The sequence below is a fragment of the Anoplophora glabripennis genome, unplaced genomic scaffold (assembly GCF_000390285.2).
Source record: "Anoplophora glabripennis isolate ALB-LARVAE unplaced genomic scaffold, Agla_2.0 scaffold724, whole genome shotgun sequence".
In the NCBI taxonomy this organism is placed as follows: domain Eukaryota; kingdom Metazoa; phylum Arthropoda; class Insecta; order Coleoptera; family Cerambycidae; genus Anoplophora; species Anoplophora glabripennis.
This window is the reverse complement of record NW_019416800.1, coordinates 174,928-200,058: the sequence shown is the minus strand read 5'-3', so window position 1 is coordinate 200,058 and position 25,131 is coordinate 174,928. Positions and strand designations below refer to the sequence as shown.

At 31.6% G+C, this 25,131-nt stretch overlaps 1 protein-coding gene across 1 annotated transcript; it reads left to right on the top strand.

Moving 5' to 3' along the window:
* LOC108913422 (enhancer of polycomb homolog 1) lies at positions 1 to 24,619 on the top strand. The gene is made up of 9 exons (XM_018718972.2): positions 1 to 364; positions 687 to 825; positions 3,387 to 3,628; positions 5,296 to 5,691; positions 6,305 to 6,523; positions 7,993 to 8,501; positions 13,079 to 13,704; positions 19,131 to 19,260; positions 23,510 to 24,619. The coding sequence occupies exons 1-9, from the start codon at positions 212 to 214 to the stop codon at positions 23,649 to 23,651; spliced, it is 2,556 nt and encodes an 851-aa protein (XP_018574488.1). The 5' UTR covers positions 1 to 211; the 3' UTR covers positions 23,652 to 24,619.
* The last annotated feature ends 512 nt before the right edge of the window (positions 24,620 to 25,131 follow it).

The window sequence follows — 25,131 nt, the reverse complement described above, 5'->3', positions numbered from 1 at the left end:
GATGGCTTTCTGCACAACACGCTCAACATGGAAAGTTTCAAAGTTGTTTTATCGTATTTGTGACTGAGTGCGTGTAAATAAAAACAATGGGAACGTACTAAAGAAAACGGAGAATTGTTTAGTGCCCGTCTCGGACGGTCCGAGTGGCGGCAAGCTCGTTTTTAGGAGATTTTATGTTGGCCTTGTCGTGTGTTTTGTGCTGTCAACAAATATGTCCAAGCTTTCATTTAGGGCGAGAGCCCTGGACGCTAGCAAGCCCATGCCTATTTACATGGCTGAGGAACTTCCGGATCTTCCTGATTATTCGGCGATTAACCGGGCAGTTCCTCAAATGCCATCGGGAATGCAAAAAGAGGAAGAATGTGTAAGTTTTCTTGGAAATGACACCAGGCAGTTGTTAGCGTAGTAGGCAGCCATGTTGATATAATTCGCGCTCCTATGCGCAACCGGCAAAATATAATTTTTTATTTGATTTACCACTTTTGTGCAACATACTCCCTAAAAAACTAACAGAATTTATGCCTAATTTTTATATTTAGAGCTGTTTCTACTCTGTTCTTTAGCTGTCATTGCATTATTTTTAGAACCAATACAAATAATAAATTTTTTCTATTACTAGTAGCAATAAATATTTTAATTTCACTCCTACCTTTGCATAAATTGCTTAAATATGAATGGATTAACAGGAGCATCACCTGCAAAGAGCAATATGTGCCGGGCTCATCATTCCAACCCCAGAAGTATCGGACATGCCAAGTAGAGAATTCTACGACAAGGTTTACCCTGCAAATTACAAGCAACCGCGTCAACTTATTCACATGCAACGTAAGAATTATATTAAATGCCGAATTTCTTCATCACAAACTACTTCACTTGTGAAAGAAAAAAACAAAACCAAACATGAAATTTCTACGGCAGCCTAGATGTTACTGAAATTTCTTAGAAATCTCATTTGCTGGGTCTATATTAATTCAAGGGTACCTATATTTTGCATTATACTAAAATGTATTCAATTTTAGTTATTATTTTAATTGTGGTAAAATAAGATCGTCTCATACAGCTCAAATTTTCAATTAAAAATTGATTTAAGATACTTATGCGATGTGTGGGCTAATTTAAAATAAAGAAAGTAGTGGACAATAGAATTTAGAAACAATTACTGTTATTCTCATTTGTTTTATACATTGGGACTTATTTAGAAATAAAACTGTTAGGTACTTGGTATAGCAATAGCAATATATTTGGCATGATTGCAATGTGAACAAAATATTTTTATAGATAATTGCTGATATTGTATAATTGACAAACTTGCAATTTTCAAGGAAATTAGACCAAAAATGTGACAAAATAACTATGATGGAAATTGAATACTATTTGAGTCAATGTGATTAAATAAATTTCAACAGTTTTGAGTTTTTTGTTTTCATTATTTTTTGTTGTTTATTATTAATGAATTATACTTGGCTTATGTTACATGAACATATTTCATCTAATCTTCTATATACGATATATTTGAAAAATAGAGATATATGGGTTCCCTCCTTTTCTGGTTTGGTTTAGTTAGGGATATTAAGGATGTACTCAGCAGCTGGTGAATATTGAACTGGTTACCATTTTTTAGGATATGATTTATAGGCCCATAATTTTGTGAAAAAAGAAATTAAATTAGAGGCTGCCCACCTTGGGATTTCAAATAGGGCTGCACATATTTGTGTGAATTAGTTTTTTTTATAATTTTTCAAAATTTTAATTTTTCTTAAAATTGCAGCATTTATGAATTTTGAAAAATGGTACATTCAAATTTAAACAAGTATAACTATGAGGAAAATTTAATTTTGTGAAATAAAAAAGTCCTAATTGTAACTTAATTGATTATGAAGAAAATATATTTTTGACTTATACATGCAACCCATTTTGAATGTTGCCCCTTATATTAACTTCCTATTTTGCAAATCATTTGAAATTTTTTCATGACAAAAGTTCTTTTTGTGGTCTTAGAAATGCCTAAAAACAGTATGTGCCCTATGCGTCTTTATAAAAATATGACCTGCTGCTAGATGTAATTTGGAAAGTAATAATAACTTAAATCATGAAATTTTCAAAATCTTGATGAAAAACTTTTCTTGTATTGGTGAACACCAAATTATTTTTCGAAATCACACTGGGAGTAATTTCTATGAGCTCATCTTTTAAAATACTTTCAGTATTCGTACTTGCTCAATACTGGATGCTTTTTTGCCCCATTTTAAGGATTCGTGTAGTCTTAAAAGTTAATGATGCTATTGACTATTGTACAATTTATTTTTTTTAACCGTTGTGGAATGTAACATATATTTCAATAACTTCAGGAGTCTTACCAATCAGCAAAATTTGTCTCATATTTATTAATGACTTATAACTACATATTTGACCAATAAATAAAATTATAGTCCATAAGTAGTCGTTTGTGATGAATAAATTTTTATGTATACTTTTGGAATATTAGAAAACATTATGTTTTTGAAATGGATATAAGTACAGGTACCAATTTATAATAAAAACCTCAATTTATTTAACAAATTAAGAAAATTGCGAGATGAAATTAAGTATTTGATGTTCATATTCTTGTGAGCTGTTTCTAATTTACAAAAATTAAGTAACGTATGTATTTTTATAAACTATACTATACTTCTGACAACCATTCATCAATCCAGAACAACTAAGTGTACTCGTGCTAGTGACCATTGATATTTGCCGTAATCTTTCAGTTTTAAATTTGATTGTCAACACCAGAAGAGTTAAGTTATGCAACTTTTAAATCATTCACCACTATATGTTCTCATTTATGAATGGTTGCCATTATACATTAGAGGTGGACATAATCACATTATTTTAATAATCAGATTAACAGATTATGAATGAATTCCAATAATAGGTTGATAATTCAAATTATATTGCATTTTGAAATAGAAATACGGAAAAAAATCCTGCAATTATTTAAAAAATTAGGTAAATATATATAATTTTCTTTAGTCATCAAGTTGACTAACAAAAAGTATCAACATTTAATAATTGTCTTAATTCTATAAAAAAATTCAACCATTTATAACGTATCCAAGTCCATAATATACAACCAAGTATCCATCATTCCAGCTGTTCACTATAACCGAGTTACCGAAAATAATAATTTTCAGATTTTTTGCATAATCGTATTGTCAGGTCATTTTTAATTCAGATTAGCCTATCGTTAATATATATATCAAGTTGATGGTTACTTAGAGGTGGAAGTTGGGTCAGATTTTTTTAAATATGTACTTATATTCATATTAATGGGTTGATGTTTGACATTAATGGCTAAAAGTACCATCAATTTAGTTCGTATGATCAAAATTAAAATTATATTTCAGCATTTACGATGGAGCAGGACATTCCGGACTACGATATGGACTCTGAGGATGAACGATGGTTACAGTCACAAACACAAAAATTGGACCTGAGTCCGCTCAAATTTGAGGAGATGATGGATCGTTTGGAAAAAAGTAGTGGACAGACCGTCGTAACTCTAAACGAAGCCAAAGCGTTGCTTAAAGAGGACGATGATCTCATTATAGCAGTATTCGATTATTGGTTGAATAAACGGTTAAAAACTGTAAGCATAAATATTTTTTTTTACATAAAATACTGTGTTGACCTGATAACGTTTAATTTTTATATTGTGGTAATAAATTGAATAAAATTTCAGCTATAGCATATTAGTCAATTTTATTATATTATTCAGTTATAAGAATTTAAGTAAATGCAAATTGGGCATCAGTTTTGAATCTAAATATTATTTTTCTTTTTTCTTTTCCCTAAATATATGTAGTGGTGTTTTTCTTGCATTTAATTTGATAGTTTCTGAATTAACTAACTTGCCCTTTTTACACATTGATTTTTATTATCTTTAATAACATGTTTTCTTATATTGTCTTATAGGTTGTTAATTTTCTAGTTCTGATGTGTTCACAAAAAAATGACATTGTTGATTTGTAATATTTAACTATTATTAAGGTGTATACAGGGTGATTCATTAACAATGGGAAAATCAAAAGCTGAATATACTACACGTGAAATGGTGATCATTGGCGCAAACATGCCTTATCCGAAAGTTGATAGTTTCGGAAATACAGGGTGTTGAAAGTTAAAATTTTAAATGGTTGCGATTATTCTGAAAATATGTAGGTTAGGAACTTGAAAATTTGTGAAACTATATTTTTTTAGGCCACGAATAAGATGCGTGTTGTAATTTCAGCATTGCTCATAGAGGGCGCCACTTACGACCAATTTTACCGAAAATTTAGTTAATAACTTTTTACCCTGTATGTCTAACATGAAACTTGATTCAAAACCTGAAAGAACAAATCATTTTTCCATTAATTATGTATTCTTTTCACCGCATTTTTCTTGGCCGTTGCGTTCATATTTAGATGCAGTTTTTCCAAATCGCCGGATTGGCCATCTAAGCATTTTTGCTTGGCCATCCAGAAGTCCGGACTACAATCCTCTTGATTTTTCTATTTGGTCTCGAATGAAAGATATAGTTTACAAAGAATCTATTGGTTCGCGTGAAGAGTTGTGGCAAAGAATACAAATCGCTGCCAACAAAGTCAGACGCAATCTCAATATGTTGTTTCAAACTCGAAGATCTCTCAGAAAACGTGTAAAGTGTATCATTGTCAACGGTGGATTCTTCGAACAATTATTTTAAATCATAATTACGCATTTTATTTGTTTTATTGTCAATTGTTGTAATAATACGAAGAAACACTTGGTTTGTTTCGCTTTTAATTTCTCGGATTATCAAAACATAGTGTTCGTTAAATCGATTTTTCTCGAAAACGCATCGAGATACCGAAATGAAACTAGGGTACATAATTAATGGAAAAATGATTACTCTTTCAGGTTTTGAATCAAGTTTCATGTTAAATATACAGGATAAAAAGTTATTAACTAAATTTTTGGTAAAATTGGCCGTAAGTGACGCCCTCTATGAGCAATGCCAAAATTACAATACGCATCTTATTCGTCGCCTAAAAAAATATAGTTTCACAAATTTTCAAGTTCCTAACCTATATATTTTCAGAATAATCGCAAAAAACGATTTAAAATTTTAACTTTCAACACCCTGTATTTTCGAAACTATTAACTTTCGGATAAGGCATGTTTGCGCCAATGGTCACCATTTCACATGTAATATCCTCAGCTTCCGACTTTCCCATTGTTAATGAATCACCCTGTATTTGATATAATGTATTAATAGTGATATTAATTTTCAAGCAACATCCATTGATTCTGACGGTGAAAACAGAACACCGAGCTGGTACCGCAGCCAATAACCCGTATTTGGCATTCCGACGACGAACAGAAAAGATGCAGACTAGGAAACATAGGAAAAACGATGAAGCTTCTTACGAGAAAATGTTGAAACTTAGGCGGGATCTGTACAGGGCTGTAACACTGCTGGAGTTGGTGAAGAGGCGTGAGAAAATCAAAAGGGAATACGTTCACCTTACCGTCGAAGTGTTTGAGAAGCGATATCAGGCGAAGGACTTTTCGGGAGCTATTATGGCTGAGGTCTCTGCCGTTAAGTCATCTCGGCCCGCTTTTACTCCTCTCTTTCACAACCATTATCCAAATCAGAGTTGGTCTAATAAAGCCATTCTTAAAGACGAGGTAAGCTGATTGCAGTTTTCTTTTTCAATTTTTGAAATATTACGTTCTGTTAAATTAACATAAGTTGCTATGTTGTTAAATATATTTTCTTCTGCTGTAAAATTTTTAATTTAGTAATTCTAAGTTTTTAATCGGCAACGTTTAATTTTATTGTACAAAATGTTTGTACATGGTGTCCTGATTTTTAGATAGCTATTAACATAACAAAATATTTGTTATTAACTAGAACTTAAGGAAGCACATATTACTAATACTTTTTCAGTATTGCAAATTCTGAAACTTCTACATACAACTTTCTTGTAGCAATTTAAAAAAAAATATTTTGCCGTTTTTTATGCAAAATGTTATAAAATGACAAAATGTTATGCCTCAACAATTTTTTTTACATAAATGTTAAAAAACAGCATGTTTGCAAAAAACAATTTGTTTTTTTTTTGCATATTTTCACAATTAATAGCAAAATAAAAAAGTCCCAGTAGATTTCAAATTCGTCTAATTAATAAGAAATGTTTGAACTTCATTTAATTGTTGCTTGTATTATACCTATAAATTGAGACATGTTGCGTACCGGTCAAAATTTTAGAGCTAAGCTTGTATTCTCTTGTTTATATAGGTTATCCCGCGAAGAGAAAAACGACAGTACAAGAAACGCAAACACAAGTCGTTATCTCAGGGCCGGTCTGGCGGCATGGGTACCGGCGGTCTCGAATCGCTGGGAAATATGTCATCGGACGAGGATACTGCTATGCCACATCTTTCACCAGAACCCGAGGAGGCAGACGACGAAGGCCAGTTTGCATTCAGGAGGAACAAATTGTGCTCATACCACATGGTTAGTATCTATTTGTTGATGATTTATTTAGTGATGGCGGTCACTTACCGGAAATGACCAATGTCAATGATCGTAAGTGACAGGTCTAATAGTAATTCTTTTCAAATCAATATTTATAGTTGTCAGTAATTTTTTTTTTCGTAAATGTGGTTAAAGGTAAAATTTATTGTGAAATTGCTTTACAATTTTTTAAATAAGTAAAAAAGTTATGCATAATGTAAATTTTGTAAAACAAAGTATGTGGATAAGCAACCAGAAGGAAAAAGCAGTTATTTTATATTTTAAAGTATAAAAACAGTTTAGGAATATGGAATACGCTTAATAAAAGACAAATTCAAGCAAACATAATTTTTGAAATTTAAGAATTACCAATAAATTACCAATAGCGATTGGTCACATTCTCTGATAACGATTTTTGATTAACTGACTTTTTTTTAACATACTTCGTAATAATTGAAAGGTATGTCACAGCATCTTAAAAAGTGTTAGATCTTGACCGATATAAAATCTTCATAGTTCTATCAGTTTAGAAAGTAATTTTTATTTTTACATTTTTTTAAGCGAGCTTTTTTTTCTTGGTAGTGTGATAGATCAAAATCATAATTTTAGTGTGAAAATAAACAACCAAGACATTTTTTTTTTTTTGTCGACCTCCCAACCGATCATAGGAAAACAATCACAATTTTGAATATTCCACTTTTTATTGTTTTTTTTTGTAATTGTATTTTATATTTTAGTGTGAACTATGAAAAATGCATCATGTCTCTATATTGCGTGCAGATATTTATGACACATGGCACATGTTGGTAAACCTTTGATCGCTCTATTTGGCATATAATGTATCACATTACAATTGTGCAGTTATTTAACATTTTGCCTTAATTAAATTTTTCATGTTTTGTTTTTTTAAAGAAAAACTATAATTTCTAATATGTATGTATGTGGTGTTGTGAAAAGTTCATGAATTTATTTTTGTGGAATTTTCATCAAGCACAAATGAGTATAAATGAGCATAAATTCGTAAAGGTCCTGCAAATTGATGTTCTATGTCAGCGGTTCTTAACCTTTTATCTACCACGACCAATTTAAGGCGGACCCCCCAGGGGTCCGTGGACCACAGGTTGAGAACCACTGATCTATATGTTGCAATTGTTATAAATTTAAAAAAAGGGACTTTTATTTTTAAATGATCAAAATTTTATTGTGGAACATGTCAAAAATGCTGAATATTCTCCAATTTTCTCAAAAATGCTCTATGGTCCACATTTTTCAGTATTTATGAAAGCAATATATAAAGTATTTATAAAAGTGTGGCATGTTGCTCAAGTACCACAAAATAGTTTACGGTGTCATAGAATTTTGCAAAGAAAACAAAAATAATCAAATACTGACTGATTTTAAATTAACGAAAGAAAGTTGCCCATTTATATTGATTCAAATGAAACGAGTAAATTATTATTCCTTTCTAGCCTCTACCCCATGAAGGAAACTGGCCGTGGTGTTCGAAGGAAGAGAACGGCATGGCAGACAAACGATTCCGTTTCACCCTGACCTCCCTCTCCAACCCCCGCCGATGTATAGGCTTCGCCAGGCGTCGGGTGGGCAGGGGAGGTAGGATAATGTTCGACCGTGCGTCTACGGATTACGACGACTTGTGGAGGACACTGGACTTTTCCATTATAGAATCCAGCGATCTCCAGGAGAAGAAGGACGTTTTGGAGTCTGTTTCGGTGGAACTGAACAGCTCGAACGGTATCCAAACTGATATTAAAAGTGAGTTTAGTGTTATTAACGTGAATAGAGGTAATGTGCGGACAAGTGAGAGTGCCGGTAGCGGAAGTGGGGGCGACGTCAAAGTCGAGATTAAAACGGAGCCCTTAGATATTCAGGAGGAGGGGGTAGCGCTTCTGGAGCCGGTGTACTCGATAGAGGAGAAAGACGAGATGGTCGATTTTCTCAGGTCGCTCAGGAGGGATTGGTATGTACAAATCTGGTTATTTAATTATTGACGGAGACTAGTAGATTTGAACTACTAGCAAGAAATAGACGGGTAGGCATATGCGATACATTATCGCTTCAGTTAAATCTGTTTATTAATTAGTTCCAGCACGTTGACTGGTTGAAAGACAAGCCTGACTTGTATGACACAACATGATGTACTGACTTGTTATATTAAAAATTTATATTTTTAGTAAGTTAGACTATAATTTGTGTGAATCGAAGAGTTGGTACAAGTAAGGCCTGGATAGTGGTATACAGCTGTAAAATCCAGCGCTAGGTAGCGAGCGATTAATTCAACATACTTTTAATAGAATAAACGCTCTTCAGATATGTGCCACTTTTCATGAATACATAACGAACCTCTGATTTTAATGGCACAGAGACCAATTATACTGCACATAGCTGTTGATAACATCTGGTGTGCCAGTGATGTGTTTTGAGCTCAGTATACGTGTCTCAAAATTCATATTTTTTTCCAGTTGAAATTTAAAAAAATCGCTGAAATGGGTCAATTTGTAAATAAGAAATTGACATTTTTTTGCAATATTTTCTATTTTTTTGAGCCATGTTTGACAGACCTATAACATTACCGACATTTTTTTTAATAGGTTGCTCTATATTTTATAGTAAGGTTATACCTACCTTCTTGTCATAAATAGTTATCAAAAAATGGAAGAATTAAGTGAAAACAATAATTTAGTACTTTTTATTTTATTATAGCAATTGTTCAAAGTGGCCCCCATTAATCATTGCACAATGCCCAATTTGGTGTTCAGAGTTATCAATTACCTTTTGAATAACATTTGGTGTTATGTTTCGTTCTTCTTCTCTGATACGATTGATTTTTCAATCCTTCTGGTCTGTTCACATCCACTTTGCTTTTTAAATAACCCCCACAAAAAAAAACTAGTGGGGTTAAGTCTGGGGTGCGTGGTGGCCATTCAAGCAGCCCTCTTCTGCGTATCCATCGATTTGGGAAAACTTCATTAAGGTAATATCTTAACATCGAAGCGAAAATGTGGAAGAGGATCTTGTTGGAACCAGACATCACCAGTAGGCATATCGTTTAGGAAAAATTAATTCCAAATAAGGTCTCAGTATGCAATTTCCTACTATTTCAGCCCAAACATTCACTTTTTCGGGCCGTTATGTATGTTTTTCTTGCATGCAATGTGGATTTTCTGGGCTCTAAAACCTAGTATTTTGTCTGTTCACGGTTCATTTTAAACAAAAAGTTGTTTCTTCAGTGAAAATTATGTAACTTTTTAAGTTGGGTTGTCTCAAATAAATTTCTAATTTCCTTGCAAAACTGTAATCTTCTGTCTGTGACATCTGCTCATAGTTCTTGTAAGACGTTAACTTTGTTAGGATGTCACTTTCAAGATTTCACAGCATCACATTTTAACGGTCATTTTCGCTTACCGTTCTTTGCCTTCCTGATCCAGGTAAATCTTTTATACTTCCAGTTTCTTCAAACTTTTTAGATACTTATTGTAGCTCGACTAATTCTCTGGTCTGGATACTCGTGGTAAAATAAGTCACATACCTCCTGTTGACTACGGATTTTATCTCTGCATCCAATCATAATTAAAATTTAAATTCTCTGTTTTTCGCTTAAATGGGCAACCATTTTCCAAAATAATTTAACGAATTGGAACTAAAACGATTCCCGTTATACCTAAGGTACTCTGGTGAATTTTGTGTTTATCAATATGTTTTTTTTTTTGAGAAATAACAAAAAAGCTTTAAAGTAAGTAGAAAAAGATTAATAAAGAGTAGGTACGTTTTTTAAAGTACAGAACAGACTATGATTGAAATAGTCATCAGTACGACATAAAAGACAATTTTTTACATTTTTTTGACAACTGACAAAAAGGTAGGTATAACCTTATATCGCTGAATTCGTCTTTAGAAGTGATTCAGTGATTTTTTTAAATCTGAACTGGAAAAAAATATGAATTTTGTTCCATCATCTTCGGACAGTCTATACAGATTGTGTGCAGTATACAGTAACTACTAAGTATGAGGGGAATGTCTTGTGTAAACATGTAAACATTTCCATATCACCAACAGAACCGGTAGCAGTTTCTTTTATTTAAATGGAAAAAATATTGGGAATTATGTTTTAGTAAACATTTTAAAATTTAATAAACCTATTTACTAATTTAATAAATTTCTTGCTCATTTCGATACTCATAAATACTTCTTAAATTAATTAATTTCGATATCTCTATAACTATAGCAGCTAGTGTTACGCAGTTTCCGAGAAATAGTAGAACTATTCGAGTACAATCCAGAACTACTGTTATATTCACCAGAACTCCTTGATTGAAATTTCAAATCAGAGAATTCGATATCTCCGCAACTAGAATGGTTAGAGCGACGCGGTTTGCAGAAAATAGTAGAACTATAAGAGCACAATGCCAAACTCCTGCTATTTTCACGAAATATCAATTTTTGCAAGTTCTACCCCCAACTATGTTTGTTTTTAAAAGTTGCAGAACTAAATCTGAATGTTGTAAAGCACTGTAGAACTATTGAAGTACATTCCAGAACAAGAAAAAAATATATATGTGGGGCTGTGTGTAGTTAGCCCCCTATATTTCTCATCCATCACGGAACTATTTGAATTATAAAGCAATTTAGAACATGGAACACTTACGCCTAAGTAAAGTTTATGAATATTTTATGGAAAATGATTCACTAGCTTAAAATACTTTGCTTGTCTAAATATTACACTAATTACCTCACATTTTTGACCTTATTGTTTATTATTAACTCAATGAGCTTTTCGACTTATGCTTGAGTGATAGATAATAAGAATGCTGTTGCTTTTAAAGAATTAAATGCCTCGGAGTTATTTTTGAGTCGCCCTTTATATAGTGACCTTTTAAATGTACCTGTTGAACCAATTATGCGAGCAATTACGTTGATCCAACAGTCTGCTGTTACTTGTTTCAAACTATTTTTCAGAAAATCAGTTTATAATGCAGAATAAATTTTTAATACCTATACATTTAACGTTTCAAATATGCTTTTTTCTTAGTTTTAAAAATCAAGCATTTGAAATGTCTGTTTTTTAAAATTAGCTAATTACTGACAGTGTTAATTACTGGTAAATTATAGTAACCACAGAGGGAATATTTCAATGACAAATGACAATTATCCAAGTTGTGAAATATAATGGGCATTGGGAATGCTTAAAATTGTGAAAATAATAGTATATTGTGCAATAAGTGCGAAAAGTTGTCTATTGCCCACGAGAGCGGAATTGGACAATCTGCTCAAATGAGCAATAATAGTAACAACCGCACGAATTGCACATACTATTTTTTATTACGAATGCGGTGAAATCTTAGTCAAAATTTAGATACATACTCGAAAATATTATTGACAGTAGATAGTTATTTATGTCAATCTAAACTTAATAAAAATCTGTGGACTCCACACTGGTGCTTCGCCCCTTGATCCTAAGGTTTCACTGCTCAACTCTTCTCTCCTGGGCAATACACAACTTATTGCACGATATACTATTTGAAGTGGGTATTTAAATTTTGCGTGTTTTATTGTCAATTTGCGGGCGACAAGTGTGATTACCGTACGCAAATAAATAGAGTAGGCAAACAGCCTAAAAAACAAGCGAAAAGATAGGACTTAACCCTCAACCCTAATGAGTAATAAAAAATATCTAAGCACACTATTATTTACCAATAAATTTAAAATTTGAGATAATAGGGGTTTCAAGGATGCCGGGATAGTTTATTAATGGGGTATTTTTATACCGGTGTGAAATCATCCACAGCCACACTTTTAGGAAGGACTATAATCGATAAAGTTGTGACATATAAATTTTGGGCGTTTTGTCGAGCTTTATAAAAAAAAAACAAACATATTTTTACCATTATATTTTTACAACGTATTTATTGAAACAAAATTACAAAAAGATTCTTAATTAGTAAAGATGTCGTTATAGCCCCTACCTAGATTTTCAAAATAATACGTTACTACAATCTTCGGTTAAACGATTTTCAAGTGTTTTGGGTTAACTATATTCATACACTTATATATTGTATTTATACCGAGATTTATATCAAAAATGGTCGAGTAGTCGGACATTGTCCACCGTCTATTGTCTGATATGCTCCGGCGTGACTCCATAAATTATTGGAATTTTTTAATTTTCTCTCGAGGACATATTCTTAAATGTCTAAACTTTAAGAATATGCAAAATAAATTGATTTTTTCAAAATTCTAGATCAGAATAGGGAGTAACTGAATTATTGTAATGAGCTCGGCAAATACATATAAAAAAAATCATTTGAATCGTGCTTCCCCAAGAAATGTAGGAAAATTGAAACGTCAAAACTTAGTTTTATTTCAGGTTCATTTTTGAAAATCAAAAATCCTGGAGAAATTTTTATTATCTATTTAGGGATTTATGTTAGATTTTAGGAATGTCAATGTTACAATATTGAACTTGAGTAAGCTTACAATCAGAATATAACAATTTATTTATTTGTTCTGATTAAATTTTGAAAAATTAATTCTTTATAGGTTACATTTTCGACCGAAAACGCCACCACCCGAATACGAGCCGCCTTGCGATATGCTCTTGTCGCAGGATACCTTCTTCAACCCCAGTGCCAACATGCCATTCTCTATGGAGATTCAGACGTTGGAAGCACCCAGCAGCACGCTGTTGGACACCTCCACATTTATCACCGATCCATTTATGTTTGACAATTTGGATTTAGATACCCCTGTAACAGACACGCGGCAATCCAGTGACAGACACATTCAGACGGGATCCGCGCTTAATACGCTTATACCTAGTGTTAATAGTAACGGTAATGTTGTCCACAGTGATAACGTTATCCTCAACGATAGTTTTAATTTAAGTGACACAAACTGTGACGTGAGCTGTGACAGTGACTACAGGACTATCGGATGTTCTAGGTTTACTATCACAGATTTGGGCAGCTTCGGCGGCGGTCCAAGTCAGATGGAGACCGTGGATATGTCTAAACAGAAAAAAGTTTTTTCTTCGAGTACCTTGACTAGTCCTAAGTTTAATAGTGTAAGTACAGTGACGACAGGGGAAGGGCGCAGACCCAGGAACAACACCGATCAAAATTCGCTTGGCAACACTAACGGCTTACTGACTCAATTTGGATTTGAGGGTGAGTATTCCTAATTGTATTTGTTTCCAGTTTTTATATAGGTTGTAGTTATAAAAACATATATCATCAAATTCTGTCGTGGAAACATACATTTTTTTAATTTTTTTTTGTTTTTTCTTATCCTGCTGCCGGACAGGCTCAGACATGCAGCAGCTTTTAGTTCTTGTCAGCGTCTGCATGTATTCTCGCCATATAATAATTGCACTGCATAATTGTCAGTTCTTAAAAGCACCTACAGAGTTTTTTTGGCAAGAAACTGCCAACGTAGTCAACTATAGTTAACTGTGGTTTAACATTTTTGTGAGAAATTAAGTTAACTCGGTTTGTCCGAGTTTGCCATACTAGCAAACCATACTTGTGATATAGGTTTGGATCGAGTTAGTATTTCTATCTTTGTCTAATTATTTTGTCTCATGCAGTAGTTTACCGATTTGAGTAGTTTTGCTTTGTTATTTATTAATAACAATATTTAAACAAGTGGCATTTCGCAATAACTATTTAATTTTAACATGAACTTGTCCCATAATTTGTGATTATTAAGGTTAGAGACAATTAAACCAAAAGAATTTTCACAAAATTTGTCAAGTGGCTGACTCTAACTGCTAACGCAACAAAATCCCAAGCTAGTTGTGTTTTGGGTTGCCAAAAAATTCTAATAGTTTACCATAGGTCCATATCAGGATGTCTAAAGTTAGTTGTGTCTGTGAACGCAAAAATGTGAACAATTTATCAACACAAACAGACCAAAGTGCCCACCCTGATAATTTCAGAAAAATAAAAGAAAAATGTGTATACATATACCAAAGTAATTTGACCTAATTCTTATAAAATTAAATCTAAACTGCATTACCTCCTTACTACTCCCATCCCGCTAGGTACTAAATTTTAAAATTATAATTTAATCATGATCTCAGCAGCAACCAACATTACATTCGGGCTGGCCCATAGCCGCTGAACTAAACGATGCCGTCCCTTGCCTGCTTATACGTACCTATGACTAGAGAGTAATCGGAAACGTAAGTGGTTTACCTATTCAGAATATTTGCGCCACGCCGGGCAAGCTCGAATATGCCCGTCGAGTGCTGTATCGGCTAAAGCCAGCTAAGGCTTTTCGCCAGCGATTTTAATTACACATATGTATATTTATTTGCTGTAATTTTGTTGCCAGGAAACAACATTTTAATAAATGAAATAACAAACCGTTTTATAATAATTTGTAAATCGAGTTAAAAAATAAATATCTACGGTGCTATGTTGAATATTCTGTGATAATGATAATTATAATTATTAAGTTTTTTTTAACTCGTTGCTGTTAAACTAGTTTAAAGTAAAACAAAATGGCAAGTGAAATTTGCGAATTGGTGAGTAGCAATGTTAATGTATTGTTNGTTAACTGTATAAATAAATAGCTTTTTCCTTCAACCTTACCACAAAATATAGTTTTACGAAGTAATTTTCGCATAAGAAACGTCACTGATTGTATCATATCTATGTTATGTATGTGTTATGTGTATACAAAAAACCTTGCACATAATATGAACGATTACTGGCGTCCATGATACAGCAGAAGTGAAGTAGGTAATTGCGGTCGTGAAGTATTTGCTTCTGTAAAATAATAGGGCCTACATCTAAAATTTACTGCCTTTAAAAATTCCATTTTTGCACACAAGAAATGTCACTGTTTAAATGTCATGTCCATGTCATGTATCTAAAATGTGTGACCTTTAAGCCATGAACGATTGTTGACTACTATTACCGTGAAGTAAAAATGGACGTGAAGTATTTGCATTCGTGAAGGGCTTGCGTAAGAAAAATGTGTATACATATACCATAGTAATTTGACCTAATTCTTATAAAATTAAATCTAAACTGCATTACCTCCTTTGAAACTCCTGCTATCAAATTTTACAATTATCATTTAATCATGATCTCAGCAGCAACCAACATTACATTCGGGCTGACCCGTAGAAGCTGAACTAAACGACGCCGTCCCTTGCCTGCTTATACGTACCTATGACTAGAGAGTAATCGGAAAGTAAGTCGTTTACCAATTCATAATATTTGCGCCACGCCGGGCAAGCCCGCATATGGCTTTTCGCCAGCGATTGGAAATACATATATATATTTGCTGTTCTTTAAATCAATTTTTAAACATTAGAACAATTTTTCCCTGGAAAGGCATTCCAGAAAACAAATTTTAATAAATGAAATAATAAACCGTTTTATAATAATTTGTAAATCGAGTTAAAAAATAAATATCTACGGTGCTATGTTGAATATTCTGTGATAATGATAATTATAATTATTAAGTTTTTTTTAACTCGTTGCTGTTAAACTAGTTTAAAGTAAAACAAAATGGCAAGTGAAATTTGCGAATTGGTGAGTAGCAATGTTAATGTATTGTTAATTTTTTTATTAGATAGAATTTAGTACGTTGACTTTCGATACTATATTTTGCGGGCAAGTACCCAAATGAAACAACGGATGTTAAATGCTTATCTCAGTTATTAGTAGTTTTTAGATATGTTCATTGTGGTAAAGTAGTTGAAAGATTTATGGGATTTTTTTATGTAAGCAAGGGGAAAAAGCTGCGGATCATTTGTTAACAGAAAATTTATAAAATTTTGATATAGAAAATAAATTAGTAGGCCAGTAGAGTGCAATTATTCCTATATGATATTAAGTTACATGAAAGAAAAAATATTTTGCCCACCCATCTCAAAAAACCACGAGCCGCCACTGATTAAATTTACGTTTGTAATTTAAATATTTCCGAAAAATAGTTTCTGAAATATTTGAATGAGAATCTATTTTTTTTCAAATAAGTCTCAATAAAAAGTTATTTATTTAAAATTATTACTGGGTTATAGGTACTATTTTTTCATATTTATTAGTTATTGGTTTTAAGACTTATTTTATTCAGCTTCNATTGCAAAAAAATTACTTAGGTACAATACAGGTACAATAAGTATTGAAAAAAATCAAATATAATTGGGTAGTTTTATTTTAAGTACTATTGAAATATATGGAAAATGAACGCTACATCATTATTTTTTAGAGTGAGAATATACATATGGTACTTAATACATGTCTGCAACAAATTCTTGAATAGACAAAAGAAAAAAATGAGTTTCACAGATTTCTTGCTCTGTTTGGTTTCCAAATGTATTTAATGCATTTTAATAATATAGAAAAATCACAATTATTTTTTTTAATTTCTTTGAATTTGGCCAGTGACTGTTTTGTTTATTATTCTTAGACAAGTGCAAGACAGCAACAAATTTTTAACTGAGCAGCCACTATTTTTATAAGACAGCTAACAAGAAAATCATTTGAGAATGAAAAATATTTCACAATCGAGTTTTAAACATTTTTTTTTTGTAAACTGAGTTCGATAATTAGAAAAAATATATAAAATGTTATCTGTGATATCATTACACATAAATTGTATTATATATTACATAACTGATGTTTATACGGTGTGCATATCAATCTGGAAAATTGGGAAAATTGTGGAATTTCATGGGTCTAAAAGTGTCAGGAAATTATCATGGAATTTCTCATATTTTCCTGGTAAGTTTTAAAATATCAGTTATATCTGTCTTTATTTACCAGATGCTGTCACTAAATGTCACTTAAAAGATAAATAATCAAATATCTGTAAATTTGCATTTGTTGCAGGCGCATTGTATAAATAAAAAAGTCTTTTTATTAATTTCAACCTGAATACTGTAAATCACAGGAACTAAACACTTCCTGATTCATATTTCATTAGAATTCCAAAAAAATCCTCTGTACCATATATTTTGAAATTTATTTTTTTTTTAGCTTTATGCTCATTGAAATACTTAATGTCATTTTCTCAGAAACTAAATAAATATTCCTCCTTACATCAAAGTTATCCTTATTTCGTATTGCTTGTCTAAATAAGCATAAACTATTTGAATGTTTTTTTATTCAAATAAAAACGTTTGGGGTCAGTTTTTTAGGGGTAATAGTACGTGTTCCCCTGAATATGAATCAGAAATTCTTTTTTTTTATCAAATAAATAATCAAGTTATAATGAGTCTTAAAATGCACTTTAATACTTGTGTATGCCGCCACTGTAATCATATGTTACGAATGCATGAATTGTAGGCAACCTACAATGCATGTGAAGAGAGACAGTACATCTAACTTTGAATTTAAATGTTTTTCACCACTGGAAGCTCATCAACAGACTATTAATTTTTGTGTATTTCATTTATCATTATTGATTACTGCTTGAGTTTTTAGCTAGATTACTTGTTAAGTACTGTTTGTGTGGTGAACACCTGCTCAACACAAGTAACTCGTTGCAAATAGTATGGAATTGTGCAAGCGCTACGACTAAAGCGTGCTGTTGTTTGAGATTACATTAGCATGTCCGGCGGCAGATTACGGAAATTACTAAAAGAGGTTAAAAAAAAATAAGTTTTTACGATGGAATTTGAAAAAATAAATTATTGATACGTGTTTCTAAAGGTCAAAGGAAAGGGTATAATTATGACCGCCACCCAGAATTTCACCTTGTATAATGGTCTTATAATGTAAAGTATTATTACGTATTGGAAGCAAAAGACTTTCACGTCTACAGAATGTGGACAAGACACATTTGTTGTGGCACTTTATATTTTAGTATAATTAGTTAACAGGAAAATGTGGTTCGATAAGGTAATAACAATAACACTGAGGGACAGAACAATCTATATTTATTATAAACTCAATAATGTCAATGGCACGTACTGGTTAGACTAGCCCTAATTCCTCATAAATTTGAAATATACCTACACGGCACAACACTTGCAAATATGCTGCAAAGATAGCTGACGATTTCGGTCTGGTAAAGTCTAATCATGTTCTCATTATACAATCTGACTCAGTTCACGATTCAGTCAAGAACCATCAATAATGGAAGTCGGATGTATTTGGCTCCTAATTAATAATAAAATTAACATTATAAAAGTATTTAATTGCTTGTAAAATTTGCGACTGAAAAATGTCTTTAAATTTTTTACTGAAGAATTAGCTATTATATCTCAAACAAAATTTCTTCGAGACTGATCGGGACTGGAATCGGATTCGACTGGACCATGACTGTTACGGATAGTATGAATGCACACATTGTTTCTTACTTAATAATATTTTACTAGACCGAAATCAGACCGAGAACTTCTGACTATTCTGATTAGACTTCTGCCCCATCAAATTTCTGTGATTGTAAGAAGTAAATCTTATTAAAAAAGTTTAGGCAATTTTTGTTGAAATTAAAATTATATATTTTTCCAAATTAAGGTATTCTACATTTTTTAAAAAATTGGGTTCAAGTCAATCTATAAATATCGAATTTTACTAAGGGGGTAATTTTTTTGTGTTATAATATCTGATCCGAATTTATTTCTTTTCAGTACCTCCCAACAGAAAGAGAAATAATAAGTTATCATACGCTTATTCTAGCGGGGTGGGATACCCAAATGCTTCTTCTGGCACATTGAGTCTTCACACCTCTGCCCATACTCTTACGCTTAATAGTCATAGGTAAGTTTTTTTCTTTCTTTAGTGAGTTGGATTATATCCATTCAAATTTAATCGAAACTGACAGGAATGGTTTGTTCAGATTGCAATTTATGTAAAGTAGCTTTTGTTTTTATGATAACCTGAATTATTTTATGTATGTATGTATAAGAAAATACACCATATGTCAAAATTAACTCACCACAAAAAATAGGTTCAACTTAAAAGTTGAATTATTCAGTTCTGGTTAGCCTAATTTTGAAGATATTGTTTTGAATTATAGGTTTATTCTTCAATAACGACAATAAGATACAAAAATTTATTATAATTTTCAATTTTAGCATATACAGGGTGTCACGCTTAAATGTGATAGCTGTAGCTTCTTTATTTTTTTTTCAAGTTAAAAATTTTTTTGTTAGAATGTAAGATAAAAAACTACCTAACTGTAATGCTTATGTTTTCATGAAAGCAATACAGGGCCAATTAGGACACGTTTTTTTGACGTCAAAACAGCTAATTGGTATTAGCGATTTTTTTTCCAAAAAACATTACGTATTCTCATTCAGCATCCCTAAAAAAGTGTTATCACCAAGTTTCATCAAATTCGATACATCTTTTTTATCCTACATTCCATAAAAAAAAATTTTTGAAATCAGCCAAAAAATAAAGTTACAGGTTTGTATTACATTTCGCAACATCATGGAGTGCTCGCCTGAAGATGTATCGATTTTGATGAAACTTAGTGGTAAGATGTTTTAAGGGATGCTGAATGAGAATATGTAATCTGTTTTTTTTTTAAATCAATAATACCAATCAGCTATTTAGATGTCAAGAAAATGCACCCTAGTTGGCCGTGACTTGTATTTATAAAAACAGTAATATCACAGTTAGATAGAGTTTTTTTTTAGCCTACGTTCCAAAATAAAAAAATTTTGAAATCGATCAAAAAATAAAGAAGGTACAGGCTTGTGTCTCATTTAAGCGCGACACCCTGTATATAGAATACAAAAGGTAATAACTTTTTTTTTAATGTAAAACATTCTGTAGGGTGTGCTAGTTACAATAGTAGATGCCTTGAATCAACAAATCCTAGTCTGAACAATTTGTTTTTGATTCAAGTCATTATTCTGTTGTTAATTAAGATATAGAATGAGAGCAAATCAGTCTGTTAAAAACAATTAAAAACTTAGCTACAACAGAAAATCAACCAATGTTGCAATGATGTAAAAAATACGAGATTTCGTATAGAGCTCTATCCAAAAATCTAAGTTCATGAAAATCAGCCAAATCTTTAATCAATAAAATTTCTCTATCATATCAAATGGGTATTTTAATTTTTGCAAACATTTAAATAAAAATCAGGTATCTTCAAAGATGCCTAAAAAAAAAACACTTTTCCATGGAGATTACCTTTCTAACAAAGAAAATGAGCAGCTAAGCAAAACTATTGTATCATAAAAATATTAATTGTTAAATATACTTTGATTTTCACACAAAAACAAAAAGAACAAAATCATTAATTGTCTTTCTAAAAAGTGGTTATAATTATTCAGCAAAATAAAATTTGCACACTTTCCGCTTGAAGAACTAAAAATTTAACATTTTTTTTTTATATTTATTTCTCATGTCTTGAGGGAAACATTGAAAGGTAGAACCCCTGTTTGGTTTTATAGCCGTTTTTATAGTTCCATGCACTTCCTATGGCAAAAATTATTTACTGTACAGGTTTTATTTAATTTTTAATCTAATACAGTCAAAGCTCCTTATTTGCAGTTCCTATATTCGCGGATTCACTATTCGCTGACCAAAAAATTGTGACCACTTCCCGTATTCACGTGAAAAATTCTGTATTTGCGGATCCAAAACTAACGATACATATTGCATTTTTAGAATCATGTGTATTTATTTGTCAAAATAAATAACTAGGTATCAAAATATTTATAAACAAACAAATCTGTGTCGTGAAGCCGAAAGTCCTTTGACAAAAGTCGCAGCTGATGCTGCTCGCTTACACGTGCCACCATGGCCTTTGATAAATGTGACATTAAACTTAAAAAACCTGAGTGAAGGTTTTCAGATGGCAAAAGAGTTTTGTGATTTCTACAGATTAAAAGAAAGGAAGAAGTCTTGTTTTTAAGAAGCAAATTGATAATGCTACAGCTGAATGTCAATCCGAATTAAAAGGCTGCAAATTATTAGCTGCAAAACAAGAAAAAAAATCACTAAGTTCTTTAAACAACATGGGAACGTATCCCCTATATTTCCATACAAAATGCCACTCCGTATTCGCGGTACATTTTCAGAATATATCCCCCTCGCAAGGTTGCCACAGCTCGGACCATATATTTCTGTATAAATGCTCAGGATTTTTCGGTAATTTCATAAATTTTCGGTAGATTTGTATTTTATGTAGTGATGGGCAGAATCGAGTATTTTTAAGAATTGAGAACTTAGTTCTCAAATACTTTTAAAAATTGAATGATTATCCGAGACCGACACCGAGACTGAGAACCGAAAACCGAGTACCGGACAAAAGACTAGACCCACCGAGACCAAATGAGTATCCGAGAACACAGGACTCGAGAACAGCGGCAATGCAGAATCAGTGTATGTTGGCGACACGGTGTGGATTCGAATGCATCATCGGGATATTCTTATTTCGCATAAGCCAACTCTGTTCTCGTACTCGCATCGACGGTTTGCTTAGCAGTTAGTAATTAAGGTAAGCCTCACAACGAACGAGAGATGTGATTTGTTTTACGGATCATTTTCCGTTATTAAATCTTAATGTTTTTAGTTATTTTATAGTTAGTTATTGAATTATTATTTTTAAAATGAAGCCTGGCTGCAAATCGTTAGTTTGGGATTTTATTTTAAAAAAAGTAATGATAAGAAATATGCAATATGATCACTGTGTAAAAAGAAGTTTAAATTATTTGGCAATACAACAAATCTTAAAAAACATTTGGAAAGATTACATCCTATTCAATTTTTGGCCTCTAAAGCACATCCGCTTAGTGTCTAGTCCATCTATCTGCATGTCCTGAGGGATACTCGAAACCTCATCAAGAATTCGCAAGTATTCGAATGCCTGCATAAAAGTTCTCGAGAACAGTGAGAACTTTTAAGAATCGAATGCATATCGATTCTTGCATTCGAATGCTCCCATCACTAATTTTATGTAAATAATAAGTAATAGCTAATTTGAGTTAAAAATATCATTTATTCTATGATGATCTAAAAGGTCGTTGTTAAAAACAAAATAAAATAGAACAAAAAAATAACACCGTTCTATTTGTATAATAGCCGTTTTCTTTTGCTCTCAGCTTTGAATCATGATCAGACAAACACAAACTAGATCCATGAATCCAATTTTGAAAAGAACAGGACTTTGTTTACTGTTTGATTTGCCATTTGAATTGATTTTAAATATCGTTTAGGTACACCTATGTGCACAATTAAAATAAAAATAATAACTGCCTTTGAGAAAAAAGAAACCACCACAATTTTAAGGTTATGTTAAATATGTGATTTTGATCAAAAGTTTTGTTTTCGTTTAAAATTCAATGTGGATAATATACCTAAATTTTATTTTACATTTGTTTTTTTTTCGAGTGAGTGTTTTGTAAATTTATCGGTAGAATTTGGACAAAAATCGGTATTTCGGTAGATATAAGCTACAATCGGTAGATCTACCGAAATGTCGGTAGCTGTGGCATCCCTACCCCCTCGAATAAGGAGCTTTGACTGTATCTAGTATCAGTAGTAATATCTTAAACTAGTTCACCTAAAATAGAGTTTTAATGTAGCTCTGCACCTAATCAAGAGTATTTGGAGCTATATAATTAGGAGAATAATAAGGTATAAAAGATAATATATAGCAAGTAGTTGGTACACCTATAGATTTGACTATTTGATATTTTTAGCAGTTAATAACCTGTGTAAAGTTTGAAAGTTACTCTTCTGTATTCACGTAGATATTTTTATTATTGCGATTTTGCTTTTATATACCGACTTTTTATGAAAATATAAAAGATTAGTATGGAATGGTTATACAAACCTAAATTAAAATTTAAATCTTTTTTAAATCATCGATATCGCTGTTTGTAATTGTTTTTTGCAATTCTTGACCACTAAAGAATGTTTTTATTGTTCACTGGAGATACACTGAATTTTCTTTTAAACAAAAAATTTCTGAACAGACTGTTACTTATTGTTGGGTGTCTGCAGAGAAACTGAAAAGTGTTTGAGTTCTTACAGTAATATTTTTTAGTGCCAATATATTGGATATTCCAATAACCAGTGAGCCGGACACGAATAAACTGGGCACTGACGCTACAGGTGGGCCTGTGTCCAGTAATAACAAAACAAAAACCATAGTCCGCAAGAATAATCTAATAATGGAGGTAACGTGATGATCAATGTTCGACCTGTGGCCCCAATACGGCTGCAGGGTGTGGCTACTGACTACTATCAGGGTGTTATGTTGCTGATTCTGTTAAAAAAAAGGTTGAGAATATGCCTGCAAGATTTTACATTAATTTACCATTTATAACATATAGTAACTCGTGTATCACAATGCTAAAAAAAAGTTGTAATTAAGATACAAAAAAAAAGAAAAGAGTTTTCATATTTTTCTCTGCTTAGAAGTTTATATTCTTGCATTATAACTAATTATATTCGTTCCTAAGTCTTATGTCATATATGTGGTGGGCTAACAATGTTTTGTGATATTATTTTTTATAGAAATGAAGATGGATATTTTTATTTTTAAATTTTTCGTACTGATTTTAATGTAATAAATGGCACGGAAAATCATGTTATACCGATTATAAAAATATATTCATAGGTACTTTTTATGTAATCTGCGAAGTGCCGCAATATACAGAATATAACGACAATTTAAATTATTGCTATTTATTTGAAATCAATCCTATTTTACAGTTTTTTTTTAATGTTAAATTGCATTTTGAAGTTTATTGGAGTAATAAATCACATTTTAAATTTATTCAGTTTTACTCTATGGTAAAGATGTCAAGTATTACATGTTTATAGTGAAAATCATAAAATATATAAATTTTATAATATTTAAATGTAAAAGTGAAGTTTGTTGCCAACATTTTTGTTGAATGTTAATTTCTCTTGGTATTCTAAATATTGCATGTCAAAAATATATTATTTTGCAAATAACGTTTTGGTATACAAAAATGAAATATTTTCCGATTTTTACATAAGAAAGTGAAATGTTGCACAATCTTCTCTGATACCGTACCTTATATACAAATGTGTCTGAAATTGGAAAAAGATGTAGAATATATTATGTGATAATTAAAGCTTTCAGGCTTTTGAAGGAAGTAAGAAAAAAATAAACAATTGTTACTTATATTGGTGGTTTTATTTAGTCATTCCCTATAGCTTTTTTATTGCATGATCTTGTTATAGCAATTAACAAATAGAAAAAGAAAAACGCTATTACTCTTTATTTATTTTTATGATGTCGGAAGCCGCCTTTTACTGTTAATAAAAAAGATATATGGAGTGCTAAATAATCGTGGAAAATAGTTAAATCGTTTTTTATTAATTTGAAATATTTTGGGCCACCTCATGTATGTGTTCTGCAGAGAAAAATGAAAACGAGTCATTTTTATACCTTTTGATATTTATGTATTCACGTTATTGATTGTTAGTGAAAATTACTCACTCATCATGTAATATTTAATTTTCAAAAAATCCCAGGCATTTCCAAAAGAAAAAAAATGAATAAGATAAATAAAAAAGTTTCTTAATAACTTATTTCTTCTTTTGTAGTTATTACTGTCATTGTAACTAGTTATACCCATATGAGGCTGTCGATATATTATTATAGTAACTTATTATTTTTTTTTTGTAAATGAA